General features: G+C 45.7%; 1 protein-coding gene across 5 annotated transcripts in view; it reads right to left on the reverse strand.

Annotated features, from left to right (window-relative positions):
• Positions 1-15,909: 15,909 nt before the first annotated feature.
• NFKB1 (nuclear factor kappa B subunit 1) overlaps positions 15,910-17,515 on the reverse strand; it is a 110,748-nt gene continuing 109,142 nt past the window's right edge. For all 5 annotated transcript variants that reach the window (XM_045792580.2, XM_045792587.2, XM_045792596.2 and 2 more), the window contains one exon: positions 15,910-16,756. In XM_045792580.2, the coding sequence (XP_045648536.1) occupies positions 16,599-16,756 (158 nt within the window). In that variant the 3' untranslated portion in view covers positions 15,910-16,598. The remainder of the gene's footprint in view (positions 16,757-17,515) is intronic.

Raw genomic sequence — 17,515 nt, forward strand, 5'->3', positions numbered from 1 at the left:
TGTTTCATCTGTGGCTTATTTAATCATTACATAAACATTCAGTTGTGTCCTTTAGCGTGCTGGGCATTAATTTCCCTTTAGCTCGGGCCAACTTTTTATTCTACTTGATAGACTGGGAGAGTTTGAAGAATCTAGATTAAGATATTTGAGTGGTTTTCTCTGGGAAGAATCATGTAATTGGTTATGGAATGGAATGGCAATGAGAGTTTGGCTTTAAAATCAAGACTAATTAGATATAGATTTGGTTTTAAACCTGAGAAGTTTTAGGCCATGGTTCAGTGACTAAAAAGACAATAAATGCAGGCAATCCAGGCTTTTCCTTCAATATCTAAGCGTTTCCTCATCTTATGTGTTCAGTTATTTCAATATATATATAAAAGTCTTATGAAAGCTTGGGGCTTGGGGATGCAACTCAGATTCTTTCTTGATAAATATATAATTTTCTTGTCAATGTTGAAAATTCTGTCTCCATTAAACTAGAGAATTTTCTAGGCCAGGTACCCTGTGAGGTGGGGTTTGAAATTGATGGACCAGAATTTATATCACAATTCTGCCCTTACTAGCTCTTAATCAAGTTATTTCACTTCTGTATTCAGTTTTCTTATGGTGAAATGGGAATAAATACACTGTCCTTGTAAGTTCATCTTGAAGAATAAATTTAAAATTTAGCTAGAGGGCTAGACCCAGTGCTGACACACACAGAGGGCTCTGTAAATGGAAGCACCATCCTGGGAGGTGACCCTCCTGTCCCAGAGAGGGCTGGGCTTCTAGCCACACTGACATGGATTGGAATCCAGGTTCTGAGGCTTCTTGGTTATTGTGAGTTTGGGGGACTGCTTGAGCTGGACTTTAGTTTTCTCATTGGTAAAATGGAGGTAATAATTTCTAACCTTCAAAGATAGTTGTGACGACTGAACTGGAACAAAATAAATGCTAAGTAAATGGCGGTTGTACTTTTTTAACATCATAATCATTGCTCAATTAATACTTGTGGTAAGAATAAAAAATAAAGCGAATTTAAAGGCAAATGTCTTCCAGACATTTTTTTTTTTTTAAGTGGGCTCCATGCCCAGTCAGCCCAGCGCAGGGCTTGAACTCACAACCCTGAGATTAAGACCTGAGCTGATATCAAGAGTTGGTTGCTTAACCAACGGAGCCGCCCAGGCACCCCTCCAGACATATTTTTAAGAGGAGAAAAAGATATCAGAAAAGAATGAATTTGTAAAGAAAGAATAAATTAATGAACAGACAAATGTATGCTGACAACACTGGTACCAGGAGAGAAATGTGCCGTATACACCTGATTTCGGTAAGAGAATGCTGACGTTGGAAACGGTCTCCACAGCTCCTGTGTGTCGCTGTGTTTCGTCATCTCTACCATTTTAACAGAGTTTATTTTGCCAAACGTACTGGGTTAGAGTCTGATGTACTTACTCTTGGCTTTGGATTTCTGAGAAGACTTTTCTGCTAGTAGTTATGTGAACATTAATAGAATGGAAGGAGCAGGATGGGGTCCTTCTGCCATGCTGGAGGCAAAGCACATTCCAGAGAGTGTGAGATGAAGAGAGGTCAGCTCACAGGAGTCCATCTTCTCATTTGAGAACCAAGAGGACAATAAAAATGGTAATTTTCTCATTCACATTCACTGTAACTCTTATTTTTTTTTTCTTACTTGACTTTTCATTGTGAGAGGTTTTCAAACCATGGGAAGTCCCTTGGAAATAAATAGGAAGATTGTTTTCTCTGTCGGAATGGAAGTGAACTGGAGCACAGGAGAAGTGAAGCTGAGTTTCCCATGCATTCCCAAAGTGACGGGGCCTGAGACAGAAAGAATGGTCTCTTGGACTCTCAGATATGAAACTTATTCCCCAACTTGGTAAGATTTAGGGAGAAAAACAAGTAGGCATTATTTGTGCATGAAATTCAAAACATTTCAAAATCTGCCCAGAATTCTTGTTTTCTAACAGACTTATCAGAGGGTATCAACCACAGTAATTGTGGACAAGATGCCAAAAGTCACGACAAAACCAGTATTAAGACACATCTGTGTTCTGACTCTAAAGGCTGTTTCACTTCAGAATTTATTCATTCATTTACCAAGCATTTATTGAGGGACATTCTGAGCAGCAGTCACTGTCCTTGTCACTGGGGTATTGCAGTGAAAAACGGCAGACAACTCTCTGCTCTCACGGACTGTCCATTGTAGGGGTGTTGTCAGAAACCGACCTCTGTGCTTCAGGGCCAAAAGACAACTCAAAGACAGAGTTTGGGATAAAGAGGGACAAGAGTTCTATTGCTTTGCTGGGCAAAGAAGGCTGCAGCAGACGACGAGGTTCAGAAGCTGTAAGCACCCCCCACGCCACCCCCAGGAAGGGCCGGGGGGGGGGTTATATGGACATACTGGATCTAGCTGGTTTCAACAGGAATTGTGCGTGCTGCCAGCCTTGTTAGTCTTGTTAGTCCTTCTCAGGGTAGGGCTACGTTCCTGAGACAAAAGGCTAAGAAGGGAGGAGGAGAGTTCTGTGGAAGAGAGGAAATAGGTGACTTCATTTTTATTTTATTTAAAGAATTTATTTATTTATTAATTTAGAGCGAGTGAGCAAGGGGGAGGGGCAGAGGATGAGGGAGAGAGAATCTCAAGCAGACTCCATGCAGAGCACAGAGCCTGATGCGGGGCTTATGCACCAGGCCGATCATGACCCGAGTTGACATCAGGAGTCGGATGCCCGGCGTATGCAGCCACCCAGGCCCCCTGGAAAAGGTTACTTTAAAATCGAGTTCTGCTGAAGCCCTAATGCAGCCATTTTGATTTCTGTTCAACTCGATGCTTTTAAGCGGTATCGGGGGGAGACAGACAACAAGCAAGTAGACAAATAAGGCCATTTCAGCTGGTGACGAGTCCTGTAGGGACTTGTGATAGGGGTGAGCAATGTTAGCTAAGGCCATCTTGTTCAACATTTTAGGAAAGTTGTTTTGAAAGTTTGTGATAAAATACCAATGAAAAAAATGTTTTTCAGTTGAGAGAAGAGTCTTTTTTTGAGAAAAGCCATTCAGTGTAATTACGGCATAAGGAAAGAAAAGCACAAGACCGGGGAGTTAGCTAGGCTGGACTCTGAGCTGGTGCTTGTTAAGCTGAGGCTGGGCAACCTGCCCAGACATCTCTGAGCCCTTGAATAGGGGCCAAATCGTGAATGCACTTTGCAGAAATAAGGGTCCCGCATCGCTGTGTCTGGTTTGATCACACTCTCCTCTACCGCTGACATGTGTGAGTGACTCCTGCCATGAGAAAAACGTTTGCAACACTAATGCAGCTTAGTCCATAGTCAGATCTCCGCGTTTACACAGGATTTATTGAGCAACAGCTCGTGGCACTTTATGCTATGAGCATAGTACAAAGTACGAGCTGTACAAAGGAGGGCAGTAACACCGACGTGACCTCGAGTTCCTGGGAAACGGGATGTCGGTTCACGGAAATTTCTGGTTGAGTACTAGTACTCATTTCCTGGCTCATCTTCCATGTGAAAACAGCCCTCTTGTTCTTATTCTGTTATTGTTACTTATTTAGGCTTTTGTAAAATGTACTGGATCCTGAGAGACAATTCACATATTCCCGATGATTGGGGCAGACATTACAGGCTGGCCATGCTACAGCCATGGATATACAGCCTCTTCTCTGCCTCTATTAGCAGCCCCAGGGACTGAATTGTAATTGGTTGTACTAATTCTATTCTTTGCCAATGATTGGTCTAGGGTGAGGCATGTGACCTAATTCTGGGGAATGAAACACAAGTTAACACTTAACGTTTGGGGTGGGAAGGTTTTCCTGCCTGTCAAGAAAGAGACCTGAGGAGGAACTCTGCTGTTGGGTGGAGTCGAGAAGTTGCTGTGAGAGGACCCGATACTTGGAGCTGTCACAGCCTTTTTGTGAGCGTGAGGAGACATTGTTGATACCGGGGGATGTCAGAGATGTTGAGCTGCTGAGCTAACCTTGCAGGCATCTAACTCTGGTCTTCTTATGAAAAATAAGGCCCTATTTGTTTAATCCAGTTGTAGTCAGTGTTCTGATTTTACAACCAAAACTATCCTAATTGATAGAGCAGTTAAGGGTGTGGGCTTTGACATCAGACAGACTTAGTTTGAGTTCCAGACCCACTGTAGTAGGTTGTTTGACATCGCGTATACGTTACTGAGTCTTTCTGTGCCTTTATTTCTTTATCTTTAAAAATGGGAGGGGCACCTGGGTAGCTCAGTTAGTTAAGCATCTGCCTTTGGCTCAGGTCGTGATCCCAGGGTCCTGGGATCCAGCCGCATATCAGGCTCCCTGCTTACTGGGGAGTCTGCTTCTCCCTCTCCCTCTGCCCCTCCCCCTTCCCTGTGCTCTCTCTCGTTCTCTCCTCCTCTCTCTCAAATAAATAAATAAAATCCTTTTTTTAAAAATGGGAGTAATATGGGGCGCCTTGGCGTCTCTGTTGGTCAAGTGTCCTACTCTTAGTTTCAGATCTGGCAGTGACCTTGAGGTTGTCGGACCAAGCCCTGCATCGGGCTCCCCACTCAGTGTGGAGTCTGCTTGGGATTGTCTCTCTCCTTTTCCCTCTGCCCCCCCCCCCCCCGCCACCTGCTTGTATGCTCTGTAAATAAATAAATAAATAAATAAATAAATAAATAAATAAAAGCTTTAAAACACAAAAATGGGAGTAATAAAATAATAAAACCAGTGAAGACTGAATTAGATGATGCCTAGATATTGATAGCATGCAATAATTGTTCTACAAATGTTAGCTATTCTAATTATCATTTCCTCTGTGTTCAGTCATCAAAGGAAGCCTAGGCTGGTGGGCAGAGCAGGAACTTGCTGAGGCACTGGGCGGTGCTTGGGAACGGGATCAGCCCGGGTTGCCCCTGGGAGTGAGGGGCCAGCAGTAGCACCTGAAGCGGAGAGCTACAGACCTTGATTCCTTCCCAAAGCCTTCAGCTCATCACCCTACTTGGTCATCCTGAAGGCACAATTGTAGAAAGTGTGGGTCAAGTCACACAGGTCATATTTGGCCAGCAGATAATTTTGTTGGCACAAATAATGATTTGAAAAGTTGAATTACTTGTTAACATTTAAAAAAGGGAACATTCCATGTGAAATCTGGATCTACCTCTGATTGTGTAATGATTAAGAAAGCCACTCTTCTTGGAGACTAAGAACCATCCTGCTCAGGAATGACTCGATAAACCAGGAAATCAAAAATCAGTTTAAAATATTTATGGAGACCAACGAGAATGAAAACACAATGGTCCAAAACCTATGGGATACTGCAAAGGCAGTCCTCAGGGGAAAATACAGAGCCATCCAAGCCTCACTCAAAAGAATAGAAAAATCTAAAATGCGGTTTTTATATTCTCACCTCAAGAAGCTGGAACAGCAACAGAGGGACAGTCCTAATCCACGCACGAGGAAGCAGTTGATCAAGATTAGAGCAGAAATCAATGAATTAGAAACCAGGAGTACAGTAGAGCAGATCAACAGGACTAGAAGCTGGTTCTTTGAGAGAATCAATAACATTGACAGACCAGTGGCAAGGCTTATCCAAAAGAATAGAGAAAGGACCCAAATTAATAAAATTATGAATGAAAAAGGAGAGGTCATGACCAACACCAATGAAATTGGAAGGATTATTAGACACTTTTATCAACAGCTTTATGCCAATAAATTAAGCAATCTGGAAGAGATGGAGGCCTTCCTGGAAACCTATAAACTACCAAGACTGAAACAGGAAGAAATTGATATTTTAAACAGGCCAGTTAATTATGAAGAGATGGAGTCAGTGATAAACAGCCTTCCAAATAACAAAACTCCAGGCCCGAAACTGGGAATTCTAACAAACATTAAAAGAAGAAATAATGCCTATTCTCCTAAAGCTATTTCAAAAAATAGAAACAGAAGGAAAGCTACCAAACTCATTCTATGAGGCCAATATTACCTTGATCCCCAAACCAGGCAAAGACCCCATCAAAAAGGAGAATTACAGACCAATTTCCCTAATGAACATGGACGCCAAAATCCTTAACAAGATCCTGGCTAATGGAATCAAACAGTACATTAAAAGTATTATCCATCATGACCAAGTGGGATTCATACCTGGGATGCAAGCGTGGTTCAACATTCACAAATCAATCAGTGTCATAGATTTTATCCAGAAGGAAACATTCAGAAATCATATGATTCTCTCAATAGATGCAGAAAAAGCATTTGACAAAATACAGCATCCTTTCCTGATTAAAACCCTTCAGAGTGTAGGGATAAAGGGTACATTCCTCAATCTCATAAAAACCATCTATGAAAAGCCTACAGCAAATATCATTCTCAATGGGGAAAAGCTGGAAGCCTTTCCTTTAAGATCAGGAACACGACAAGGATGCCCACTCTCGCTATTATTATTCAACATAGTACTAGAAGTCCTTGCAACAACAATCAGACAACAAAAAGGGATAAAAGGTATCCAAATCGGCAAAGAAGAAGTCAAACTGTCTCTCTTCGCAGATGACATGATACTCTATATGGAAAACCCAAAAGAATCCACTGCCAAACTATTAGAAGTTATAGAGCAATTCAGTAATGTGGCGGGATACAAAATCAATGCTCAGAAATCAGTTGCATTTCTATACACGAATAATGAGACTGAAGAAAGAGAAATTAGGGAATCCATCCCATTTACAATAGCACCAAAAACCATACATTACCTTGGAATTAACTTAACCAGAGACGTAAAGGACCTATATTCTAGAAACTATAAATCACTCTTGAAAGACATTGAAGAAGACACAAAAAGATGGAAAAATATTCCATGCTCATGGATCAGAAGAATTAACATAGTTAAAATGTCCATGCTACCCAGAGCAATCTACACTTTCAATGCTATCCCGATCAAAATACCAAGGACATTTTTCAAAGAACTGGAACAAACAGTCCTTAAATTTGTATGGAACCAGAAAAGGCCCTGAATCACCAAGGAACTGTTGAAAAGGAAAAACAAAGCTGGGGGCATCACAATGCCGGATTTCGAGCTGTACTACAAAGCTGTGATCACAAAGACAGCATGGTACTGGCACAAAAACAGACACATAGGCCAATGGAACAGAATAGAGAGCCCAGAAATGGACCCTCGGCTCTTTGGGCAACTAATCTTTGATAAAGCAGGAAAAAACATCCGGTGGGAAAAAGACAGTCTCTTCAATAAATGGTGCTGGGAAAATTGGACAGCTACATGCAAAAGAATGAAACTTGACCACTCTCTCACACCATACACAAAGATAAACTCCAAATGGATGAAGACCTCGATGTGAGACAGGAATCCATCAAAATCCTAGAGGAGAACATAGGCAGCAACCTCTACGACATCGGCCAAAGCAACCTTTTTCATGACACATCTCCAAAGGCAAGAGAAACAAAAGATAAAATGAACTTGTGGGACTTCATCAAGATAAAAAGCTTCTGCACAGCCAAGGAAACAGTCAAAAAAAACTAAGAGGCAGCCCACGGAATGGGAGAATATATTTGCAAATGACACTACAGATAAAGGACTGGTATCCAAGATCTACAAAGAACTTCTCAAACTCAATACGCGAGAAACAAAGAAACAAATCAAAAAATGGGCAGAAGATATGAACAGACACTTTTCCAATGAAGACATACAAATGGCTAACAGACACATGAAGAAATGTTCAAAATCATTAGCCATCAGGGAAATTCAAATCAAAACCACACTGAGATACCACCTTACGCCAGTTAGAATGGCAAAAATTGACAAGTCAAGAAACATCAATTGTTGGAGAGGATGTGGAGAAAGGGGATCCCTCCTACATTGTTGGTGGGAATGCAAGTTGGTACAGCCACTCTGGAAAACAGTGTGGAGGTCCTTTAAAAAGTTAAAAATTGATCTACCCTATGACCCAGCCATTGCACTACTTGGTATTTACCCCAAAGATACAGACGTAGCGAAGAGAAGGGCCATATGCACCCCATTGTTCATAGCAGCTCTGTCCACAATAGCTAAATCGTGGAAGGAACCGAGATGCCCTTCAACAGATGACTCGATTAAGAAGTTGTGTCCATAGATACAATGGAATATTACTCAGCTATCAGAAAGAACGAGTTCTCAACATTTGCTGCAACATGGACGGCACTGGAGGAGATAATGCTAAGTGAAATAAGTCAAGCAGAGAAAGACAATTGATTTCTCATATGATTTCTCTCATCTATGGAACATAAGAACTAGGAAGATCAGTAGGGGAAGAAAGGGTTAAAGAAAGGGGGGTAATCAGAAGGGGGAGTGAAGCATGAGAGACTATGGACTCTGAGAAACAAACTGAGGGCTTCAGGGGGGCGGGTGGGATAGACCGGTGATGGGTAGTAAGGAGGGCACATATTGCATGGTGCACTGGGTGTTATACGCAACTAATGAATCATCGAACTTTACATCAGAAACCAGGGATGTACTGTATGGTGACTAACAGAATATAATAGAAAAAAATTAAAAAAAAAAAAAAGAAAAGAAAAAAGAAAGCCATTCTTTGTCTAACCCATTCATAGGCAGGTGTTCTTACATGGAAATCAGGAGCTTTGGAGCAGATGCAGGCATGGGCTTGGAGGTCAGACAGAGCTGGGCCTTGGAGAGGGTAGTGTGGGCGCCTGGGTTTTCTCTCAGCCGAGCGCTTCCTGGTGGGCCTTGCCTGCATGTGGATGTCTCTAGTAAGGACGGTGGTGGAGACCTGACTTGCCCAGGAGGGTGAAGGAAGAACCCTGCTGCTTTATCACAGGAGCCAGCCCAAGCTGGGTGATTGGAGTGCTTCCCTATCCACGTTTTTGGTGCTTGAGCGACAAGATTTTTAGCTCATCGAACCTGCAAATACAATGGACTAGATTTTCCCTTGTTAAAGATCCAGACTCTCTGTGAGTGTGTGTGTGTGTGTGTGTGTGAGTGTGTGAGTGTATACACACAGGAAGGCCCGGTGTGGTGCAGTGGCTGTGAGCTCAGGCTCTAATCTGGAACAATATGCAAATTTGGCTCCAAATCGTACTTGGACAAATCACTTAAGCTCCCCAACTCTGTTTCCTTATCTTTAAGATGGGGTTCATAGTAATTAGGATCTCACAGGATTGTGAGGATTAATTAAGAGGCAGGATGTCCAATGCCTAGGATGGGCGAGCAGAAAATGCTGGCGTAGAGGCTTCTTCCTCTCACAGTAAGGTCGCCCTGGCTGGAATGATCAGGCCTAGGGGAGTTTACATTTTTCTTGCCAAAAGAAAAAACAGTTTAAGTCTTCTGTGCTAAGGGAAGATAATCATTAGACTTCTGTGACCTGGATTGAAGGAAAAACATTCAGGCAGAAAGCCCAAGAAGTTTCTAATTCCCTTTTCTTGTAAGCCTCTTTCCAATTTTGTTCAAGTAAAAAAAGTTGAGTAGCAAGAGGCAGACCAGCTGTTGCATGATTGTGCAAAATTCTGCTTCTTCCAGCAGAGGCCTCCTGTGCACAGGAAACGGGGCTGGTGGCAGCGGAGGGGACCTGGCTTTCAGGAGGCTTCCCCTGAGGAAGGGTGCAGAGGACACTCTGGGGGAGAGCCTGCAGGGTGTCCACCCGCACCCCCAACCCCTCCCTGCCTCAGAGAGGTGGAGGCCAGTGCCACAGAAAGTATGTCTTTCTTCAAGGAAAGAAAGAAAGAGAAAGTGGATGGGGTTGCGGAGGATGGGGGGAGAAAGGAGGTCAGAGAAAGAAAAAGGAAGAAAGAAAGGGAGAGAGAGAGAAAGAGAAAGGAAAAGAAAGAGGAAGGAGAGAGAAGGGGTGAGAGGAGGAAGACAGGCAGACAGAGAAGGAAGGGAGGGAGGGAGGAAGAGTGGAAGGAGGAAGGGAGGCAGGGAGGCGGGAGGGAGGGTGGAGGGATTATGATTTTTTTTTAAAAAGATTTTATTTATTTATTTGACAGAGATAGAGACAGCCAGCGAGAGAGGGAACACAAGCAGGGGGAGTGGGAGAGGAAGAAGCAGGCTCATAGCGGAGGAGCCTGATGTGGGGCTCGATCCCATAACGCCGGGATCACGCCCTGAGCCGAAGGCAGACGCTTAACCGCTGTGCTACCCAGGCGCCCCCGGATTATGATTTTTAACCCCAAATTTAATCACTACGGGTCATGAAAACTTGGCACAAAGCCTCCAGAAGAGGTGATGGGTGAGCGAGAAGTCAGATGAGCTCTTACAAGGCGCAGGAACCGGGAGCCGTGGGAAGGGACAGAAACCCGAGGGAAGGCGTCCTCTGAAGAAAGGCAGGACCTGCTGGTGACGGAGAGGGAGGCGGCCGCGTGGGCGTGTGGGTGACTCACTGCCCACACATTCTTCCTTGAAGCTTGAAATCTGGAGTCTCTTTGCCTTTCCGAACTAAAACGGTCCCTGGCTCATGCAAGCGTGCACATGTCGCTCATCACTCAAGAGGTGCCCTGGGCGAGGGAGGGAGGCAGTCAGGGCCCAAGGGCGGCTTCCTTCCCAGATCAACCTGGGGATTGCTGGGGTCCAGGAGGCGCGAGCACTGCCCGGGCGGCCCGGGCCCCTGCGGGGGAGGGGCGGGTCCCTTGCGGGGTGGTGGTCTCAGGTGGGGGCGGGAGGGGTGCAGGGACTTGGGGGAGGAGCTGCGGTGAGGCTTCCCGGGCTGTGATTGCTGGCCCTTTGCCCTCTCTGGGCCAGGCCGCACTTCCGCTGGGGGGCGGGATCCCACCTTAACTTGGGGCCCTCGGGAGAGTTTGGAGGCCCCGGCGGGATTGTTGGGGAAGGGGAGAGGGAAGGAAACGCAGAACCGGGCAGAGTGCTGAGAAGCAGCTCCTGAGAGCCCTAAAGCAAAGGAGGCCAGGGGGGCCCGAAGGAAGGGCAGGGGGTAGGACGAGGGCAGCCGGCGCGATTCTGCCGCCCCTGGTGGTGGGTGCGGGGGTGCTGCTCGCGGGGACAGGTGCCCAGGGCCACGTGCTGCCGCGTGCGCGGGGTCCGTTGCTCCTTCCCCGGGGCTCGGCCAGCCTTCGGTGCCTGCACTTGGCCGCGTTCCCTTCCCTCTCCCCGGCCTGTCGGTGGGACCTTCCCCTTCGGAGCAGCCATGCGCTCTGGGATGGGCTGCAGCGCCAGGCCGAGGAGGGCAGCAAGAGCACTGAAGGCCGAGTCCAGCCCTCACTGTTTCCACTAGACCAGGAACCTCCAGGGACGTCGGAGGCTTTGCCATTTTGTGAAAAATGGAGGGAATTAAAACCCCTCCCTCTTTACTTCTCAGATTGTTATGAGAGTAAACATTTGAAAATATTGTGTAGGTGAAAGTTTATGATTTTGGTTTTGGATTTTTTCCCCAAAACTACAAAAGGAAATTTATTTCAAGAGCAATAGAGAACCTCTACATTTGAACAAAGTGATAAAAAACTGTCCTGTAAAAGAAAAAAAAAAAAACACCCATAACTAGAAGTATCATTTGAATTTCTAAGCAAAATAATTTGTTGTTGATTCTTGCCTTATGAAAGGGAGGGGGAAACAGCACAACAGTTTTGAAATGAAAAAAAAATCTTTTATTGCCAGAGAATGGTCCCAGCAACCTGGTTGTCTAGTAGCCAGCATCAACTCCTAACCTCCTCTAATCCTACATGCTCCCTTCGTGTACCCAGAGCTTTCATCGGACCATCCTCAGCACCAACCCTGCTTCCTGGGTCCTAAGAAATAACCCCAGGGGAAGAACCCTCTGTTTCATTTGCTATTCTTCTGGCCTGGGGGGAATATTATTTCCCTAAGAAGCCCCTTCTGCTCCTTTCCCATTCATCCGAGAATTGGGAATCGAGGTCCTGCCAGTTCTCTGCGGATCACAAGGAAGGTGAACTTGCTTGCCCTTCTCCTTTGGGTGGGATCCCAAGGGCCATGGCCCTTGAAAACTCTTAATCTTGGCATCAACAAGCCTAAGGTCTATTGTATGGCATTTAAGGAATTATAGACCCCAGGGGCTGGAGAGCAGGGGTCCTCCTTGAGTCAGTGCAGGGGCGACAAGCCCTTGCTGTAATTCTCCCCCATCCTACCTGGTCTAATAGCCTGGATTATTTCTGAGGATTTCCTGAAGAGGAGCTGTGACTGTACTTACAGTGCATCTTTCATTCTTAGCCCCAGGAAATGGTTTTGCTTTTGGTAATGGCCATTTACCACGGCTGCAGGGGGCTTTCAGCATGAGTGAATGTTTGCATACAAGTTGGAATTAGAAAGAACTTTCAAGTTCAAGCTCTTCCTTCAGTTAGGTAAAGAATTTTGATCTGTGTCAGAGCCTGGGATATGTTCACCAAAGTCAACCCCTCCCCTCCTAATATTGGAAAGAAAAGTTAATCACCCCTACGGCCTCCCTGCTCTTAGTCCCATGGCCATGGGACTGAAGTATTTCTCCAGTGCAGTGTGAGAGGAAGTGACCTGTTCAAAACTCCCACACGTACTCCTCCATGCTCCTTTCCCCTCTCAGCTGACTGGGACCCTGGGAGCCGAGGGTGGGAGGAAGAGACTGTCAGCCAGCATCCTTTCATGACTAAGTGGAAGAGATATACCCTACCCACCCACCCCTGTCCCTGCTGCAAGTGTGGCTTACGAAACCACCTCACTGCAATCAGGAGATGCTGCGGTTAAATGCTTTATGTGTGCCTTAGTTTACTCATCTGTAAAATAGGGACAAATTTTTCTTCACAGGGTTTTCAAACAAGTAATATGAGTTAGTGAATGATGACCTCCTATTGTAGCACCTGGCACGCAACAGATGCTCAGAAAAATCCTGACTGAATACATCTCTTCATTCCTGGAGGACTGTTGCGATATTTCAATGAAATCATCATTTTGGAAAGAGAGAGATCAAGATGGAAAAGCTAGTTCATGGAAGTGAAAAAACCGCAGTTCAGCCCCTTCCTCCCTCTCATTCTAAGAAGCTTGAGCCGTATGTAGAACTCATCTTTTGTCCAGGGTTATGGAAGCAGGCCACTGTAGACATAATGGAATCCACAATAATGGAGAATGAGAGAATCCATTTAATTTCAAGCCCTTCTTTAGTGCCTCCCCCAACCAATGGACAAGAATTTATAGTCTCTGGGATTGGTGTTTAAATGAAGCCACAGGCTATCGTGAGGTTTATAGAGACCAGATGCTTCCTATTATAGGTGTTTAAAGAGATGAGAACCTGGATGATTTACTTAGGTGATCTTCAGGGTACTGCCCGGCTCTAAGTTCGGTGATGCTTACGGAAATAAGCAACAGCTTTAAAGAAGTAATCGTCCAACGTGGGGCTCAAACTCACAGCCCTGATATCAAGAGTCCCATGCTCTACTGACTGAGCCAGCCAGGTCCCCAAAATAGACAGCATTCGGGCTTCACCTTCTCTTGACTCCTGTGCCTCCCCAAGCCCATTACCTGGGGAGGCACAAATCAGAAAGAAAATTCCCCCCGAAAGCACAATAAGGAGAAAGAGATGCCCCTGGTAACCTCCAGTCCACAAATAATTCATACTTAAGCATTTTAGCCTGGTTTTACAAGGAAAATCAAGTCAGGTTAACATTTAAGCAACAGATCCTGTTAGTGATACTCTGGGTTCATTCTGTATTTTGTTGGGGTACATTAGGACTCCATCATCCTCGTACAGAATTGTATGGATTTGTTTTCTTTGTCTTTTAAACACAACCTCTTTCCTTCAAAGGTCTTCAGACACGGTTAAAGAGTAACCTGTGGGATCTGATAGACATGGATTTAAATCTGGGGTGAATCAGTTAATATTCAGATTATCTGATTCCTCACTGTAAAATTGGGGTTAAATATGTACCTCAAGGGATGTCCTGACAATTATCATTTAGAAATTAACGCAAAGGGATTGCGTGCAAATTGCCTGGCTCCTTCCTTTTCCTTCTCTTGCTAAGGCACAGAGGGTCTGGCTTGGGAGGCTGCTGTTGTTACTAGGAACATCCCTGGCCCGTGGGACTACTGCAGGGGCCTCAGGTGGGTGATGAGGGCCTCCTTCTGCCAACAGAGACTGCCCATCCTGCAAAAAGTCTAGGTTATGCCTGCAGAATAAAGATGACAAAGTTCTGAGAAAGCTATTTTTAAATGGCTTCCTACTGAGAGACCAGCTTTCTGGGAATGTTTATTTCCGGCCCATTGTAGCTTTCCACCTGATCTCCTGCATTCCTCCTGGTACTTCTCCCCATCTGCTGGTCCAATATGAAAGACACTCCTTCCTCAGAGGCACAGACAGATAGCTTTTTTGCTCAAGCACCATGCAGAGGCTCAGGCCACATGGAGATCTGGGAGGAGAAAGAGGAAGTTTTTGGAACAGAAGAGAAGCAGGGCTTCCTACTGAAGAAGGGGAATGTTATTTTTAGTCTCAGCATGAGTGGCTTAGAAGTTCCTCCTGGAGTCAGCTTCTCTTTCAGGTGGCTTTCTGGTATGGGAGCTGTCAGGTTAGAGACCGGGAGAGCGGTTACACTCTGCACGTAGGACTCGTACCATCAACCGTGGTTTTCCTCGTGAATCTGCCATGTGTGCAGGGCTCGGCTGAACAGCTCGTCCCTAGGTGGGCAGCATCCGCCAAAGCAGTGTCAAGGTTAGACAGGTGCGACTCAAGGGCTAGTGACGAAAATCACCTCGAGGGTTCCCTCCCTCACACATCTGCTGGGGGAGCTGGCGCTGGCTGTGACCTCAGTGAAAGCTGTTGGCCGAACACCTACACGTGGCTTCTCCATGTATCCACTCGGCTGCCCCAGAGCGTGGTAGCCGGGTTCCAGGAAGGAGTGACCCGGGGCCCGGGGGAGAAGCTGCATTGTATTTTCCTGCCTAACCTTGGAAGCCAGTTACCATCACTTCTACCCTTGTCATAGGCCTACACTGACGAGGGAGGAGCACAGGCCCCTCCCCCGCGGGAGGGGGCGGGTGTTCATCTTGTAGACGGGAGACCTCGTTGAGACCAGCTGGAAAATGACCATCTGCCACAGAGAGGCGCGGGTGGAGGGACACTGGCATGGGCTTGTTGCTGGAAAATTAAGGAAGGTGAGGTTTTTTTTTGTTTTTTTTTAAAGATACAACTTTCAAAAACTGGAAGAACGGATTGGAGCATGTGGAGAAATGGCAATGTAATAAAAAATAGAAGTAGAATTAAAAAAATATATTTCATTCATTTGGGACACACTGTGAAATGAAAAACCCAAACTGTTTACATCAGAAAACAAAAGTCTTACTTAAAAAGGCCTCCTCTATTTCAAGGTTATTCATCCATGGTTTCTAGTATTTTTTTTTTTAAGATTTTATTTATTTATTTGACAGAGAGAGACAGCCAGCGAGAGAGGGAACACAAGCAGGGGGAGTGGGAGAGGAAGAAGCAGGCTCATAGCGGAGGAGCCTGATGTGGGGCTCGATCCCAGAACGCCGGGATCACGCCCTGAGCTGAAGGCAGACGCTTAACGACTGCACCACCCAGGCGCCCTATCACTTTTCATGTCTCCTTTCCCTTGTTTCAAGCCTCTGAGAGAAGAGCAGTCAGCCAAGCTTCCTGCTGGAAGGCTGCTGGCCACAGGCCCCTGGTGTGCTGAGACCTCAGGACTGGGTGCTTGGCCAGGGCCCTGAGAGCTCCCTGAGGGGTGGGGAGGACCGGTGTCGCGTGAGGTGGCTCTGGGAGGTGAGGTGGTACAGCCTGAATGAAATGAGCCAAGGGAGGATTCGACAAACCCAAAGCTTTCATCTCAGCTTAAAACACTGCTCTTTTGATCACTTTTTTTGGTTCATTTCTGGGTCAAAAGCTGGACTCTAAAGGGGAATGTGAATGTGATAACTGGGCTTGGAATGATCCCATGATGACAAGGAGTCATCTTAGAAAAGTATTTCTGGAGATCAAACAAAATGAGGTCATCAATTTGCTTTTCCTTTTATTATAAAAGTAAAATAAAAAATAGCATTTATAAATCCAACATCTTTTCCTTTAAAGTATTTGATCTAAAAAACATATTTACAATAGCAAAATGCAGAAAAGGGGGGAAGAGACCATTTTCAGCACTGATGGTAACCATGTTTACATATTGACATTACATGTTCTTTTTTCAAATCACATAGATAACCACATTAGAAAAAGCAATAAAGCCTTTTTTTAAAAAATTGTACACCATGTAACTTTCATTTAAAAATATCCCTTTTCTTAATCCTTAATCTGAATGCACGACAGTGCTGTGGACGGCCAGGAAGAAGACCAGGTGGGGACGGGGCCACCTTTTAATGCCAGCGGGTGCGCAGCAGGGGACAGCAGCAGTGACAACGGGAAGCGGCTGGGAAAGCTCACTAAGCGAGCCTGCCCACGGGGAGGCGGCAGGCCGGCGCGGTGACGGCTCGGGGCTGTGTGTTCGTGGCCCGGACTAGTAACATTCCTGTGAGAACTGAGAAAGGAAGCCAACTTCAAAAGGCCTTGAATGAAATTCCGAGAGTCCGGCAGGCTGGTTTTCCTCTGAGCACCTGCGGATGCACTTCGCCTTCCTTCTTTCGGACAATGGTGGAATTTCAGAGCTTTGGTTTACACGGTGTGGGGACACTGCCAGCGGGCTAGATTTTGCCCTCTATGGGTCCTTCCTGCCCGTACTCGTGGGGCACTTTGTTAAGAGTCAGCAAGGAGCTGCCGCTGGTCAGAGACTCTGTAAAGCTGAGTTTGCGGAAGGACGTCTCCACGCCGCTGTCGCAGATGCTGTCGTCTCGGACCTCGTCTGGGGGAAGAAGCACAGGTTGACTGGGGCACAACTGGGGAAAAGGCAGAGCCTTGGCTCTCGTACGCCTTCTACTCCAGCCAGGCTCAGGGTCTGGGTCTAAAAGGCTCGTGGGCAGCTCTTGGCGACCAGCTCCCACAGGCCACTGCACCCCACCCGGGCCACCCGCCTGTCACTTCTGCTCGGTGGCCGAGGGAGGGAGGGAGAGCCCCGAGCAGCAGGAACACTGTGAAGACATCAAAATTGGCACATGTTTTCACATCTCTTTCTTACTATCATGTTTATCAGAATCCTTTCTGAATTCTCCTAACTCATAGTGGGCCATTTTTTCTTAGAAATCAGGTGTATTTTTCCAACCGCTGTATTAGCTATTTTCTAGCTGGGGAAATTGCTGAACCCAGGCAAAATAAATGCGTGACCAAAGGTGGAACTAAAAATGCGATATCTCTCTGGGCCTCACGTGCTATTAAAGGCTATACATTGCCTCAAAAACATTCCGGTAGCAGAAAAAAGATAAGGTGATTATGATGAAAGGGTCTGCGATGAACAATTAGGGCACATGCTCCTTGCTGAGGAGAGTCGTTAGAGACCCGAACAATGCTGAGTTATTTCCTATACGGAGGAAGTGATCAGAGAAACAAAGTCTCACATACACAAATCAAAATGCCATCTTCCTGTATATTAAGTTCCAATATTAAAATATCAAGACCTTACTGGCAGTGATACGCTATTGTCTTGTTACTGATTTGGTTGACTTAT

This window comes from Ursus americanus, chromosome 8 (assembly GCF_024610735.1).
Source record: "Ursus americanus isolate L20-20 chromosome 8, mUrsAme1.1.p, whole genome shotgun sequence".
NCBI lineage: Eukaryota > Metazoa > Chordata > Mammalia > Carnivora > Ursidae > Ursus > Ursus americanus.